Source organism: Uloborus diversus, chromosome 5 (assembly GCF_026930045.1).
Source record: "Uloborus diversus isolate 005 chromosome 5, Udiv.v.3.1, whole genome shotgun sequence".
NCBI lineage: Eukaryota > Metazoa > Arthropoda > Arachnida > Araneae > Uloboridae > Uloborus > Uloborus diversus.
This window is the reverse complement of record NC_072735.1, coordinates 184,201,136-184,217,587: the sequence shown is the minus strand read 5'-3', so window position 1 is coordinate 184,217,587 and position 16,452 is coordinate 184,201,136. Positions and strand designations below refer to the sequence as shown.

The 16,452-nt window shown below is 33.0% G+C and overlaps 1 protein-coding gene across 1 annotated transcript in view; it reads right to left on the bottom strand.

Annotated features, from left to right (window-relative positions):
• LOC129223332 (sushi, von Willebrand factor type A, EGF and pentraxin domain-containing protein 1-like) overlaps positions 1–16,452 on the bottom strand; it is a 161,484-nt gene that overhangs the window by 61,166 nt on the left and 83,866 nt on the right. Inside the window, 10 exon segments of the mRNA XM_054857898.1 lie at positions 912–1,076; positions 2,411–2,581; positions 3,765–3,818; positions 3,821–3,922; positions 6,212–6,476; positions 8,379–8,590; positions 10,618–11,076; positions 12,187–12,438; positions 12,520–12,721; positions 14,712–14,912. Coding sequence (XP_054713873.1) covers positions 912–1,076; positions 2,411–2,581; positions 3,765–3,818; positions 3,821–3,922; positions 6,212–6,476; positions 8,379–8,590; positions 10,618–11,076; positions 12,187–12,438; positions 12,520–12,721; positions 14,712–14,912 — 2,083 coding nt within the window.

The window sequence follows — 16,452 nt, the reverse complement described above, 5'->3', positions numbered from 1 at the left end:
ATCAACCAAAGGCCCAATTTGACTGTTTCGAGCTTTCCCAGAATTAGCGTAAGCAAAAAACCTCTTAGGGTTCCCATCAATGTCATCTGCCAGCCTCTGCTCCAAGTCCCTTTTCTGAATCCGTATCAAATACTTAAAATTTCGCCTTGCCTTACCATACTGGAGCCTCTCCGCACTCTGACCAGTTTCTTTAAACTTACGAAAAGTGGCTTGCTTATAATTAAGAGCTTCTTTAGTCTCCCTGGAGAACCACATGGGCCAAATTTTGGTACTAACACCTTTTCTCCTAAATGGAACATAGTCCCCAACGGTTTTAGCAAGTTTATCCTTAAATTCCGTCCACTGCTGATGCTGATTATGCTTGTGACTAAAACATTTTCTGTATTTATTTTTCCCCTTTTTGGCAAATAAAAACAATAATACTTAGTTATTTGCTATAATTTCAGTTGGGGTTTCCGGCAATTCAAACTGCCTTTGATTCTTGGGCTTTCATTGCCTACTTGCTAATCCTGTGTTATGACATTTCAAGACTTTTCAATTTCTAACACTAGGCTTTTGTTGGAAGCCTATAGATTCACAATCTTACACCATTTTGTGTTGAAAAATTACTGAACTATTTTGTATTGGTAATTGCAACACCAAAACATTTTTTACAAATTTTGTGCTTTTCTTACAGTTGTTCCAAAGTTTTTTTGAAAATTTTGTGCTTTTCTTATAGTTGCTGCCCATCACTGTCATTCAATCTATCTAATCATGCAAAAATTTAATAATTTCATCCCCATAAAAACGTCTGTACAAAAATATGTCACAAAACAAAAACATGTTCTTTACACAAACATACTGAACTGAATTGCCCTTCTTTTATTTCCCTTATATAGCTTAGAACATGCAAGTAAAAACCAAAATCTTACCTGGTGTGCAGGCTTCAGGGCTCAGTGCACCAGGTCTGAGAGTTCTGTGATTAGCAGCACATTCCAAGCAGGTTGTCTGACCTTCCAAAGGTTGAAAAAAATTGGTTGGACAAGGACCACATGGTTCCAGTCCCGTTTCAGAATAGGTTCCAGGAGGACATTGTGCTGAAAATATTATCCCACGTGATTACACTAACAAAGGACAAATATTGTATTTGCAATCAAACATAAGATGTTTTAAATGAAAAAAAAGTACGAGATTAAACTAATGTATCAGTTGATGAAATAAAAAAAAATGTAATAAAATTACTTAACATGAAAAGTTTCTGCAAAAAAGTATGAAAATGCAGACAGTCATAGTTAAAGGCTTTTCTTTCTGATAAAAATAAAGCTAGTACACACTGTACAATTTCTATACATTAGGTAGAACAGCATTTTTCAACCTTTTTTAACCCATAGACTAGTAAATATTTGTTGAAAAATTTCACTGACTGTTTAAATCCCCCCCCCCCTTTTTTTAAATAAAAAATAAATAAAAAAAATTTAAAAAATCTTTACTAAATGCAAGTTGGTCACAAGATTTTAACTGTGATTTACTTACAATAATATTTTGATGGAATAAGAAAATACAGAAATTATAATACATGGAAAAATAAACCTTAGTGAAAAATCACAGAAAACTATGAAAAGAAGTCACAAAATTAATGCAAAAATATTGCACAAAGTGTTATTATAATTCTTTTAACATGGACTTTTATAAAAGCGGACAGATAAAAATCTCTGAAGACTGGTCAAATTTATCCAAGGACCCATGCCCGTCCACTAGACCGGCGGCTGAGAATTTTTGAATTAGATTATGACACATAATTGTCCCTACTTTAACAGTATAGTCGCTTTATATTTGCAGATAATATAGACAATATTACATGAACATTGTTTTCTAACCCAATAAATTTTGCTTGGAAATGCATTAACTAGGCGACCAAATTATGTATCAAAGTCATTAAACATAAGTTTGACATTGAATAAAATCTGACACAAATTACAAATTTTTGGTCCTCCTAACTTGAACACCAACTACGATACTCTGCACCACCTCTGCTCATACTGTCAGAATGAAATTATATTTATTCCAATCACATTAGACACAATGAATATGGATTGCAACTGATTTAGAAAAAACAACTTTTCATTAATAAAATATTTTAAAACAATTACTGCAAAACTAAGATAGATGTTTAAAAGGACAACCAAAAAGAAAATAAAAGAAAAATGAAAAAAATTTAACATTAAAATGTTTTTGTTGAATTGTACATAAGAGCTTTCAATTTACCTTTTTTCAAAAATATTTCTCTTTTTTTAATGTTATGGTAGATAAATCTTATAGATTAACTGTTCAAGATAACTAACTCACTGTAAAAACACTAGCAACTCAACTCAAAAAAAAAAAAAAACTATGTTGCTAGAGTTCTCAGCTGATACCAATCTACAAAACTTACCTCGGCAGTCATCGAAAAACTTGGACCCAGGAGCATAAGTAACTGTACCAGAAGGACACCTTTGACATTCTTTGAACCCATCTCTCGGAGGGTAAGTGCTGAAGGTGTTGCTTGGACACTGAAGACAGGGTACCAAACCAGTTGGAGAGTATGTACCATAACCACACACAGCTGCACAACAGAATAGAACACATTAAAGCTACACATGCAGAATAGAGTTTAACAGTTCAAAATATCATCAAATTACCAGTAGAACCAGATTAAGACTCATTGAGCCCTAAGCACTTTAAAAAAAAAAAATCGCTGGTTCATAGTTTAAAATAATTTAAAGCACAAACCACATGAAAGTTTGGGTTTTTGTTATGATCATTTTTGATATCTTTACAGTGATTGATCCAAAATGAAATTTAGCAAACTCTTTGACCCTTTTACAATACTATGGGTCTTAAAAGTAGCTTTTTCACAAAAGTCTGCATCTGAAAATCAGCCTGTTCCCAAAATTTCTTATGTAAAAACAGTTGTTTCATAACTTTTAAGCTCAATGCCAATAAACATGCCATAAGAACAAATATTTTTTTAAAAACTTACAATCTCTAAGTCAAACTTTGTGCAAAAATATCATTTCTTATAAAGACTTTCAAGTCAAAAGGCAATTGGAAAGAGTTGTTATAATGAAAGATTTCTTTATGATAACACCATTTTTCTTCACAAAAACTTTTCCCAGCTTTATTTTTATAGACATAACAAATCTACTTATCTTATTTCTGTCATTTTTCTTTAGAAACTTACACCATAATTCTTATAAATGCATGCTTTATTTATCATTAAGTTGCCTTACAATTTTTACCTTTAATATTTTCCAATTTTAACTTTATACAGACAACAAATAACTCCTGGGACATTAATTTTAGCATTTGCTCAAAAAAAAATCGGCCTTTTAAATTTTGAATTATCATTTTTAATTTTTAATTTAAGTTTGCGTCACTTGCATTTGGATCAAATACTATACTGCTTAATTTTCAAGATTTTTGTTAATTGTAAAGATTTTGTTAAAATCAAGATTTTTGTTTTTCCTCCAATTAAGGAACAACAGATAAACTTGTGATATAATTAGAGATGACAAAAGTCTAATAAGACTTTTTTTCAAATAATTTGCATTAGCAAATGGTTAAAATCAATATAATATATTGTTAAATCTGCAAGTATTCTAAAATAGCACTAAGCTAATTCTGATATAACATTTTTTTAGTATGTTTAAGATGAAAAGTTTTTAAAGTTTTTTTTTACTTGATTTTCCAACTCAAAATGAAAAAAACGAAAGCTTGAAGGTAATTTTCAAAAACGCTATACTTACGTATACAGTCAACACGATTTTTGCTGCCTTCATATCTGGTATATGTCCCATCAGGCAACGTTTGCAGGAGCCCTGTCGAACAAGATCCTGGTAGAATCCTCGTGGACAAGAAAGACACAGGTTGGTTTTGGATGCATAAGTTCCAGATGGGCAATGCACTGCAGTAAAAATAAAAGGTAATCAAGGTGAGTTAATTAAAAGAAGATTCTGACCCATATAAAAGAAAGCATTAAGAGTTAATCTACATAGTATAAAATGAAGTCTCCAAAAAGCGTCTGTTTGTTCGAACTTGCAAACTACCCGGCCGATTTTGCTGAAATTTTCACAGTTTGTTCCTTTAAGTCCTGAGAAGGTTTACAGACCAATTCGAAAACAATTTGAGGAATAGTTCTTTTTTTATTCCAATTTAGGCCCAACTTTCCCATAAATTCCCGAATATGGGGGTGAAAAATTACTCGCAAATAGTAATATTATATATCGTTGGAAAGGGAAGAATTTTCCACGTTCTACGCAATTTGTTCCAATGCTCTAACTTCATTGAGGCGGGAGTTTTTTACGTTTCTAACTCGAATTTGTTTAGGCTTAGCTGAAATTTAGGCACTACTTTCTTTATTAAATGAACCAATAAAAAGTGAAGGAATTGTCCCACAGTTTTCTTTTTGACAGCATTGGAAAAAGCGACCTTTTTTACTCCAGATCTAACTCGACCTATGGTCGAAAAAATAAGCTTTTATCTCGAAAGGAAAAAAGTTACAAGACTTTGAATCAAGTTTAAGAAATCTCGATTCCATTCAAAATGTGAACCATTTTCTTTCGCATTTTAATTCCTTAAACTTATTTTATTTTGTGTTTCCATGGTTATGCATCTTAAATGCATCTTTCTGGATTTAATTTCTTAAAAGTATTTTAATATCTGTCGTCATTGTTTGGAAAGGAAATCATGATGTTTTTTTTATTTATTTTTTACGCTTGATTGTTGAATAGATGTCACTTGACACAATTTTTGTTTTCAAGGTAGACTGGGCAAAGCCGGGCAACGCAGCTAGTTATAAATAAATAACTAATTTTAGAAACATGCTACATGGTACTTTCATGCTGATTGAGACTGTTTTCAAATGCAAAGGTAAAAGTGCTAATAAGCACAAAACATTGACACCCAAACACCCATCTTGTTTTTTGTAGTTGGGGAATTAAGTTCCTCCTTCAAATTATAATTATTATTTTGAAGAAAAAAAAAGACATATCTTTTTTAAACATTAATATGTAGTTTTCATTTTGAATTGTATTTTTAAAAAAATTTTTAAGCTACTTTTTTTTTCTTTTTGACTCAGATTAAAAAAAATATAAAAAATACTCTACAATATTTTAAATTTCTTTCTTAAATATTTTTATTTTTAAATTAATCAGTTTCAATAGTATCCCCAGTGTTGTAAATATGCACCATTACTAAATAGAACCTAAACTAGTAAATAAATTATTAGCTGTACCGTAAATACACATTTACTTCAAGTACTTTTAAAAAAGTCACAAGGCTTTAGATTTATCAGCTTTTCAATTACAAGTTTCATACTACTTCAATGAAGCTTTTCTCCAAAGGATCAAACAAATTACCTCTGTTTTGTTGCCATTTGTTTTTCACGAATGTGGAATTAATAAATAAGTATTTATGATTATTGTTTTGCTCTTATGAAAATATGCATATTTTGTTAATTCTCCACATGCAAACAAATATAAAGTGAAATGCAGTGGGGGCAATCCACATAACAACCTTTTCAAAACACTGCCAAAAAGATTTTTATTTCAGAAGAAAATATTTTTGTATAACTCATTGCTTTATAATCTGTCGTTATTTCATTGATTCAGATGTAAGGGTAACGGCACCAGTAACAGACATGCTTAAGACATCACTCTCTGGTTCACTCAATTTTCTGAGTCTTAATATATTTAGAACTTTTAAACTATTTTTCTCTCATGCAACTACAACTTATCTAACATTTGGTTGCTTCTGAGTCCTCAGAACTAGTTAATTTTATTTTTAGTTGCTCAATTTAGAAAGTAACAGACTTGGAAAAATCTGATGATACCCAGTAACATATAGGATGAGTAATGGCAAAAATTCCCCTTTTCCTAAAAAATTGAAGTAGAAAAAAAAAAAACAAACCCTTAAGTTAGTAGAAAATATTGCAGTTGTCTGAAAAATTATTTTCAGTTTTCATTAGTTAAGGAATATATTTTTTTTAGTCAATGTATTTTAGCAAAATTGTCCAAGTTCAGTGGAATTTAATAGCAATTTTAGATTCTTATTTCTTCAAAAAACAATAAAAATGTTCACATTTGTTTTTATCATAAAAAACAATTGAAAACTAATTTTGTTGCATAAAACATCTTTCAGTACTTGTTGAACATGCATTTCAAGATTCATAAATGTACAGTAACTTTTCACTCACAGCAGCGAGGCACTTGTCCTTCGACATTATTGAGCACTTCGCCATCTTCACAGGCAAAGCCTCTGGTGACGTGAGAACGAACAGCCTGAAGCCCTGGACACTGGCCATTGAGGCCATGTGACGAGATGTTCAAAATCGGTTCGATGATGGCCGATGTGCTCGGAACGCTGAGATCGAAAATAAGTCCCAGGGTCGAGCCACAAAGGTCGTAGAGCAGAGTCTGGCGCACGACTGGATCAATCCTGATGGTGTAACTGATGTCAATCTAAGAAGCAAAACAGAAAATTTAATGACAGAAAGTTAACCGGAAATAGCTGCTGAGCAAGGCCTGATTACTAAATAGGCCAACTAGGCCGTGGTCTAGGGTCCCACTATTTAGGGACCTCCAAATGGCAAAAATTGTTTCAGTCAATGTCTAAAATGGTTTTATTCAATGGCTAAAATTATAAAGTTTGAATACAGGGAGCCCCAAAAATTATTTAGCCTTGTGCCCCAAAATCTTAATTGGGCCCAGCTGCTGAGTAATAAAATACAAAATCTAGATTTCAAAAGAATTCATGATTGATTCCTTAGAAGGGAAGCTGACAGTTTAGTAAATAAACCACTTTTATATTAAAGCAAAGGTTACTAATAAATGCACTTTTGCTTCTATTGCTAAATAAAAGTCATACGAAAAAATATAGATAACGATGGTTCACTGAAATTAACATTTATTTAATGCAGATTTGAAAATGAAAACGAGAGAAAAAACTTTTCCATACTCCAGAATTTTTTCTTCAATAAAAAAGTGAAACCATTCACAACACTTCATACTAAACAAATACAGCTCTTAAGAGTGTATTCTGAAAATTAGACTTTAAAAAAAAACAGAAAACCTTCATTTATCTTGACCCTATTAAACCAGACTACGCTTAATCTGGAGTCCTATTTAGATGCACATATGGTATAAATAAGAGGCAAATCAGTGCAAAAAAATATTTTTAGGACACATTTTGTAATTTTTAAAATGTATTTTTGTAATTTTTTCTAATGCTTTTTTTATGTTTCATACCCTTGAATTCAAATTACAAGTTTTACAATGTACAGTAGTTTGCTTATCTACCTTGGATCTATTTATAGGTTATTTTGTATAATCTGTACTATCATTAATTCGGACAGCCTGGATCACCAATATTTACAAACACAAATACACAAATAAAAATACATATGTGACAACCAGCAACAGACTCGGGGCTCAGCTAGGCTAGCCCTAATCAACTTGTTGCCCCCATTGAAGATCAATGGCTCTCTTAAAGCTAGCTATCTAGCTCCTTACTCATTACAGCCTCTTCTGGCAAGCTATTCCAAAAGCCCACAACCCTACTAAAGTGGCAATTTTTCTTAATTTCCAGGTTAGCCTGAGATTCGAATAGCTCAAAACAATGACCCCTCATCCTGCTTTCCATGGAAAAATTTACCTCATTACCATCTTTCACTTTGATAAATTTAAACAACTGAATCACGTCCCCTCTGATTCTCCTTAGCTCCAGGCCATACGTATTAAGCCTTTTAAGTTTGGCATCATAACGTAAATCTTAAAGTCTCCTTACCTGCCTAGTAACTCTCTCTTTTGAACCCTTTCCAATGATGAAATATTTTTCTTGAGATAAGGAGACCAAAACTGAACCGCATACTTCAAATGAGGTCTTACCAAACTTCTATAACCAAGCATTCCAAAATCAATACCAAATTGGTTTCAAACATCCAGAGGTAAGTCTTAAGAGAGAACTCTGAAGGCAGGCTTCATTTTGTATTAAAACTACCACCAGTAATCATATAAAACTATCTTCTTGCTCATGAATTCAAACTAATTAGGTACTGATTTAAGGTGGGAAGAGCAGAGGGAAGAGGCTCAGTAAATAAATGTTGGTAATTGACAGCAGAGTACTCTGAAATATCGGCAAAATGTTCAAACAAAATCACAAAATAATCAACACATATGTATTCAAATATAGCAGCTATTTTGGAATGGAATGAGTATCATTAACATTTAGAAAATTTAATTAGTGCTTTATTTTAATAATCAACAGCTTCCAATGGATAGAATCCGACAAAAAAGACCTGCGAACATCTTTTCTTTTAGTTAAAATAACACTTGAAATGTTTACACATAGTGTTTCACTCTTACTTCACTTTCGCTCTTTATTTTGATGGATGTGTTATGGAATGTGATGTCCATCTTCACATTAATGGCAGAACACCTCTCTGAAAGCACTTGGTTGAGGGAAGTGTAATAAGATCTCAGGTATCCAATGTATTGATTAATGCAAGGCACTGAAACTGGTTCATCTGATGCATAATCCACTGTGGCCATGACATCATATGCAGCTTGGTTGGTGTCTGTAAAATCAAGAGAAGAACATTCAAAACCTTCAAAGTCTACCAAGTCAGTATTGTTTTATCGATTGATAAGAAGACTAATATAGCAGAATCAAGGACGGATCCAGGAACTTTTCAAGGGAGGGGTGTGATTTAATTTTTATTACTTATACTTCTCTACATATCCTGGTTTACTTATGTTAATTGCGAATGTTTCGGTCTTAAATTCCAAAATACTTTTGGAATTGAGCCCTGAAATCTTCCTCCCTTATTCTTATATCATCGAAGATCGTCTAAAATTGTGTTTTTGAACTTCAATATAGAAAAACTGTGGGAAGAGCATTCACGAGGATGGGGGAATAGATTCCTTTATTTTCCTAAAATCAAACATCATCTGAAATTGTTCCTTTTTTTTTTTGGAATTTTAATCTTAAAATATTTTCTGAGAAAGAATTCTGACCACAATTTTTTCCCCAACGTCATCAAAGATGGACTGCAATTGTTGTTTTTTATTTTTTAATTTTTATTCTGAAACATTTACAGGGGAGGGGGAGCCTTTATCCCTTCGGAAACATCATCGAACATCATCTAAAATTCTTTATTTTTAAATTAAATATTGAAAAAGTATTGTTGTTGAATCCTTCAAGTGAGGGGCGATCGCTCCCATCACCCCTACCTTGCATCCGTCCTTGAGCAGAATTTTCTCTAGGAAGGAGGAATGCTACAGCCCCCCTTGCATGTTTAGACAGTGAAATCCCCTTACAACAAATACCAATACAACATAATATCTACATGCAATATACCGACAGCCCGGTTTTGACATCCAGAAACTGCAGTTTCCTCCTGGAAGTCAATAACCGAAAAAGAGACAGATGTGCGCTAAATGAATTTTAGCTACCAGTTTGTTGCTAATCTCAGTTTCCATGAGACTATATGTACGGTCTCTGGATGTCACAGCCCAGCTGTCCGTATATTGCATAGGCTTTAACTCTAGTTTAAGGGTGATATCTTTCAATGAAATAAATTTTCAGTCCCAATTGAATTTCCATTATACAGCTTGAATTTCCCTACAGCCAATTTCCTATTACAACAAACAAAATTTGCAGTTCATTGAAGTTCATTGTAACAGGATTTCATTGTATATATTAACACTAGGACTGCCAGTGTGGCATAGAATTAGAAGTGTTTTGGAGAGGGGAATAAATCCCAGATGTGTTTTCACTGGGACCCAGATAGCAGAAAACTCTGATTTATTAATGGGATGCCTTTTCAATTTTGGGTAATCTGCAAAGTGTATGATCTACTAGCTGCGTCACCCGGCTTTGCATGGTCTATCTCGAAAATAAAATTTATGTCAAGTGACGCATGTTCAACACTCAGGCTTGCATAGAAAAAAAACAGTGAAATTTTGCGGCAGATTGCGGAAAAATAATATTTTAAATCCCCTGATTACAGGAAAACCTTTTAAAGCAAAAGCAAGAATTTTACTTGTTCATATTCGCGAAACAAAAATGGTAACAGATCTTTCCTCTCAATGATTTTCATCACACTATAAATTTTAATAAAAGCATTGTTACGGAAAGTTGAGATGAAGCACTGAATAATAATTTGAAGGGAGGAAAGCCTTCAAAAAATAGGAATTTTATTTCGAAACCCAAGTGTCATAATTAATAGTTTTTAATTGATATCTCCATTAGTTATTATCGGAGGATTATGTTAAATAGCCAAACATAAAGACGGGAAGATAATCCATCGATACCTGGTTCGATGATCAGTTAGTTCACTGTCATTTGGGAGAAGTAACTCAGACATAGATGACTACATAGATACATACGCTCAGTTTTTAATTATATAAGATTGATTGTCCAGAAACAAACTTTAAGCTAATCTGTAACGACTACAAACTTTCAAATATGAGCAAAGAAATCCAAAAAGCATGAGCTGTTTCACTTTAAAAAATAATAATAATAAGCAGTTGAATTTTAAAGTATCCATCAAGCAAGGAAATTGACTAACAATTCATGAAAATACAATAAGATTTCACTAACCTTCAGGAACACAATCGGGAACAATACTCATTGGCTGCCATGACTGACCACTAGTACAGGTAAATGTTTTTGCTTGTTCTCCATCAGTAAACCTAAAGCCACTGTTACAAGTCGCCAGGCATCGAAATCCATTCCTTTCATCATTTGGCAGACAGTTCACAATTCCGTTTGATGGAGCATCCAAAGACCATTCCACACAAGAAGCTGGTTGGACGGCCACTTGAAAGTGGCAAAACGCTTCATTGCCATGAAGGTCTGTGGCAGTGACAGTGACATTCCTGAAGCCCCACAGGGGAACAACAGCCATTTCAGGATTCAGGATAACAGAAACAGGCCCACTGGAATCGGTGGCATTTATGAATCTACGAGTGTCATTGAAGTTTACCGTGTAGCTTTCCTGTTGTTCGACTAGCTCCACAACATAGGACTGAGGACAGCTGAGAAATGGTGGGTTGTAATCTAAATGAAATATAATAATAAGTATTTAAAGTTAAAGAAAGAAGGAAATTTCACACTGTATTACATCACTTTTATGCCTTTCTAGAGAATATTTAGAATATTTGAATGATATACAATCAAATGCAATTCTTTTCTTTTAACAATCTTAATTCCACACCATTTTCCAAAGTTCCTGCATGATCTGAAGAAAAAACTCTGTAGACATCTATGTAAGCAGATGTTTTAACTATCTCATGAAATTCTATGTCACATAAAAACAAGATTTGGAATATTTACCAATATTAGCTACATAATGAAAATTAAAAGTCTAAAAGTTCACTTAATAGTGCAAAATACTGAATAATATTGACCTCAATATGTTTACATACGTTACATGCCCCAACGGCTGAGAAATGAAATTTGTGTGCTCTGGATCAGCAAGATTAAATTTATTGAGACTTGACTTTTAACACAATTTCAAAATGCCTACCCTACACAATTCATGACATAAGTAACATTTACTACACATGTGTCATGTTGAGGTATGAAATTTTAAAACTCATTTAAGAAAATGCACAATAGCTATAAAATGGAAACAATGATTCAAAAACAGATATTGATTTTCAGCAACAAGGTATAGTATAAAGTAAAATTAGTAAAAAATTTAAAAAACTTAGAAAATATTTCATTTCGAAATTAACGCTTATTTTTTTCTTTTTTGCAGTCTCATCAAAGCTTTGTCTAAATTAACATATTCCTAATCACAAGTTTACTTTAATATTTAAACTGAGATTTACTGAATTACAATAGTCCAACCACAGATTGTATGGAATTGGCAATTGTCCAGTTAAGACGAGTCTGAGAAGGAAAAGTAAGAATTTGATGTGTGTGTTCAGCTCATTTGAACGAGACTCTGCTTAATTTGGAGGCTAACATACATCTGCAAAAGCTGACATCCCTAAAAACTAATGGAAGCGTCCATTACCACATCTAAACCAGATGTTTGCCTTTCCATACAATCTGTGGTCAGACAGTAACTATATTATCTGATCATGAGATCAACCAAAACCATGATCACATCTAAACTAGCAAATTTTAATAATTACTCTCTGATAATTTAAAGTTCAATACCAGGAACAGTTATGTTGACCACACAGACAGCGACATTTCCATCAGAGTCATGGGCTGTGTACACCACAGTCATATCTTCAACCACAGTAGCTGGCAGGGAGAATCCAAGAGGATGAATCTCGAACCTGGCAATGTGTCCAGAATTGTCCACGGCAACCGGGACGGAATAATTCACTGGTAGCAGACCAGAGAGTGTCCTGGTGACCACGATGGGCTTCGTTGGACAATTTATGAACTGCGGTGGCTCTTTGTCTGAGAAATAAAATTGTTTGTTTTAGTGATCACGATGGTTTTAACATAAATCTAATTTTCTTTAGGACAATATAATTGTACCTATGCAGATGGGAGCTCCAGCATTGTATCCCAGAAGAACGGGTTGCTTCGGCTCTTCGCATCCCAAAAGTTCAAATTTTAGACATGGATTCCTGCTGTAGGAGACGATGCCCAAAATGACGTACCTCGCCCTCACACTCAAGGGCAAATTAATGACAGATAGAGCCCCAAAGTTGGCATCAGTTTCTGTCAGGTTGAAGTTCTAAAAATATAAATGGATGGTAGTAGAGAAAAAAAAATGCATGGAATTGTTGTAACAATAAATAAAAATTACAAGCATAAAGAGAAGTTATGCTCAACTTGAATTAAATTAATCCCTTTAATTACAAAATGTGGATGAAAACGTGATTCTCAGCTTCAAGTGAGGTGTGGTATTGACATGAAAATATTTCAAATGAAAAAGGGAGGCTTAAACAAAAGTGAAAAAAAAAAAAAAAAAAAAAAAAAAAAATCTGTATTATTTTGTGACGCATAAAGAAAAAAGAAAACAAATGATAAAAAACATTTTGGTTCTAGTTATTCCTTTTAAAAATCCATTTATTTTATTTATTTATTTTTTTTTTAAGCATCAATAAAACTGTTTCATAAATTTTATTTTTAACACTTTCATTATTTTTCAGTGGTTTCAGCAAAACACAAATATTTTTGTTTAAAAAAATTTTGATAGAACAATTCACTCATTTTTTTAAAAGAAATGTAATGTTTTTCTCATTGTGAATTCATTTCCAAATGCACTTTTTAGCCTACTTTCCCAGTAAAAGTCAGAAAAAGAAGAAAAAAGCATGAAAGAAGGCTTAATGCATCTTAAAAATATCGTGAAAAACAAAAAGAAGTCAAAAATAAATAAAATAATTAAATAAATATTGAAAAATTAAAAATTGGAAAGTAGGGTATTGAGATGGGGAAAAATGTCTGTCGGTCTGTCTGTCTGTCTGTCCCCCCCCTAATAACTTTTGAATGAATAGTCCGATTCGAACAAACTTTTTTTTGTTCGAAAGATCTCGGCGAGGACACCTCATTCCCATATTTCACTTTTTGATTTGAACTATTTTTTGTTCAATTTTGAACAGTTCAAAAAAACTTAACATTAGCGCCTACGGGGAAATTCAAAGCAATTCCGAACTGTGAGGCGAATTTGCTTCAAACAAACTTTGTAGGAAAAAGCTTTTGATAAAAAACTTGTATATAAGATATCTTTTTGATTTGAACAATTTTCCGTTCAATTTTGAACAGTTCAAATCCCTTAACATTAGCGCCTACAGGGAAACTGAAAGTCAATGTAGATTCCGTACTTGAAGGCGGATTTACTTCAAACAAACTTTGTTGGAAATAGCTCTTGACGACCTACTCCCGACTCCGACTCCGAGAATTTAGGGGGACCTGACACCGACTCTGACTCCTGTTCCCGACAATTAATCGGACTCCGACTCCCCGACTTCGACTCTGACTTCGTAGCTTTGGCAAACATTTATACACGGAGGACAAATGACTGACTCCGATTCTTGGATATTCGACTCCGACTCTTTTATCCCAAAATGAGATTGACTCCGACTCCGACTCCACTGCTGTGGTTTTAACTGTGAAATAATTATTGTTGATATGATTTGTTTTTATTTTCACGCTAAAGTTTTAATTTAGATATTTAGTTTTCGGTGAATAAACTCGAAAAATATGCCCAGACGATTTTTTTTTTTGACAATGAAAATTATTTCTTTAAGTTGACATTTTATTGTTTTTTTTTATTTTGGTAAGTGCATTAATTCGTTTAAAAAATTATTTTCGGCAACAGGGGAAAAAGAAACGATTTTTTTTATATGATGTATTTATTTTAATGAACTTATTATTATTTTTTCGTTTTGAAAGCTGTTAAAAAAATTTTTTAATGGAAAGAAGTGTATTAGCTGCTTTGTTTAAAAGGTGCTGCTATTTTATTTGTTCGTTTTTTTGAAGAAAAGTAAGGAATATTTTATTCCTAGAAATCAGCTTAAAATATTAAAAAAAATATGTTTGAAAAAATTTGCGATTTTAGCTATTTTTGAGAATATTGATCAGGTACTAGAAAGTAGTATGGGTATACGGGAAAGTAGGCTCGTCTAGTTCTAGACGGAACTTCTTGTTGTATCACAGATAGCACAATTAACTCTAAACAAAATGTATCCGTTATTTGAAATATGCCACACAAATCAACTTACAGGGAAATAAACAACGAAATTTTCTGCTTCTTGAACTTTATAAAAGAAACGTATCTCTGTTGGTCGACCAACCACATCGTTGGTGATCACCCCCTTAACCAGGAGAGTGGTAATGATGAATATCCGGCCGAGATCGACAGTTACGTAGGTAAAAGGCTCCGTCTTGCCACACCAACCCGTAGCGCTGTTCAGTCGGACATTCTGGAAATGGATCACAGAATAAAGAAAAATACAAATTATATTAGGTTACAATATAAAGGTTGCGTTCTTATACCTCAAATGGTGGACCAGTGATTAACCACAGAGTTCTGTAAGAGCTACCGGTTAACTGGTTGCTACCGATGTCGTTCTATTAGCCTCACCGGTCGATCACAATTTAAGCTGGTTGATTGGTTGATTGAACCACGTGACATTCTTGACCAATTATAATATTTTTCACCTGCATGCTATTCGTCTGCGCCATATCTGCGCACAGAGGCGTAGCTAGACCCGACTTTCGAGGGGGGGGGGTCTTCTTTTATAAATATATATATATATATATATATATATATATATATATATGTGTGTGTGTGTATGTAATTTTTTTTTGTATTAAAAAAATAAGAGGGGGGGGGTGAATCATATACTTTGGAATGGGGTACCCCCATTCCGATACTTGTGTCAGACAAAACAAAACAAAAGCAAAGTATTTTTTACTTTTTTAATGTTATGGAAAATTCAACTTTTTTTTCTTTTCCCTCCATTCAATTTAAAGTGAAATTTTCTAGCAACGTCTTGTCAAAACCAGTCTATCCAAATCAGAGGGAAATCAAACATCTGATGAGCGTGTTCCGTTAATGAAATTGCTTTTCATATCGTTATATTTATATGTTGCTTTTTATGTATTTACATTTATGCTAATTTTAAAGCAGTTAATAAAATTTGAATTAAAAAAGTTAGGGAAGAAATATAGGCGGTAGAAAGTTATCGTTCAAATGCATACCATCTGTTCTCCTCTCAAGTCTTTATTTTTAATTTTATTAGCTGCTGTGGAAAACGCCTAAGAACTGAACTGAGTAGTTAAGTTTCTATAAATTAGCTGAACTCGCGCACCTCGTGGCAGTTGCAATTGTTATCAGTATGCGGCAGTCTTTAGAATGTTATCGCAGTATGTAATAGTTCACAGTCCTTCACATTTTGCTCGAGTTCATTACTGAAATCTTCATGTTGTGTTTAATAACTAACAAGTTTCTGTTTGCAACTAACATTGTAGTTTATTGTGTTATAATTAAATTTTTCTCAGTTAAAAAGTTCAAGTGTTTGTCCAAGTTGCTTGTGTCACAATTTCTACACCAAGAAATAAAAGGAATATCTGAAGACTATAGTTCAAATGATTTCACTGCCTCGCGACTTTTGGAAGCGTTGAAGAGGTTAAATGTGTGGTAAGAGCTTTTGAATTTAGAAACTTACTTTGATGCGCAACAGCTGCTTTAGAATTTACATAAATATCTATTTGAGAGAGCAACAGCAATTTTCGGGTATTATAAATAGAAGTCTTTTTTTGTTTTCTACTTTTTAATCCGAATTAAGCTAATAGAAATAATCTAGATCTATCTCTCGATTTTTTTTCTTTAATGTGAAATTCGAAATATACAGATTCGACTGTATGCAATATTCCCACTGCGCGGCTCATAAAATTAAACATATTTAACAATTTGCAGAATCTATGACAAAGAAAGGCTGCATATACGAGGATTTAACA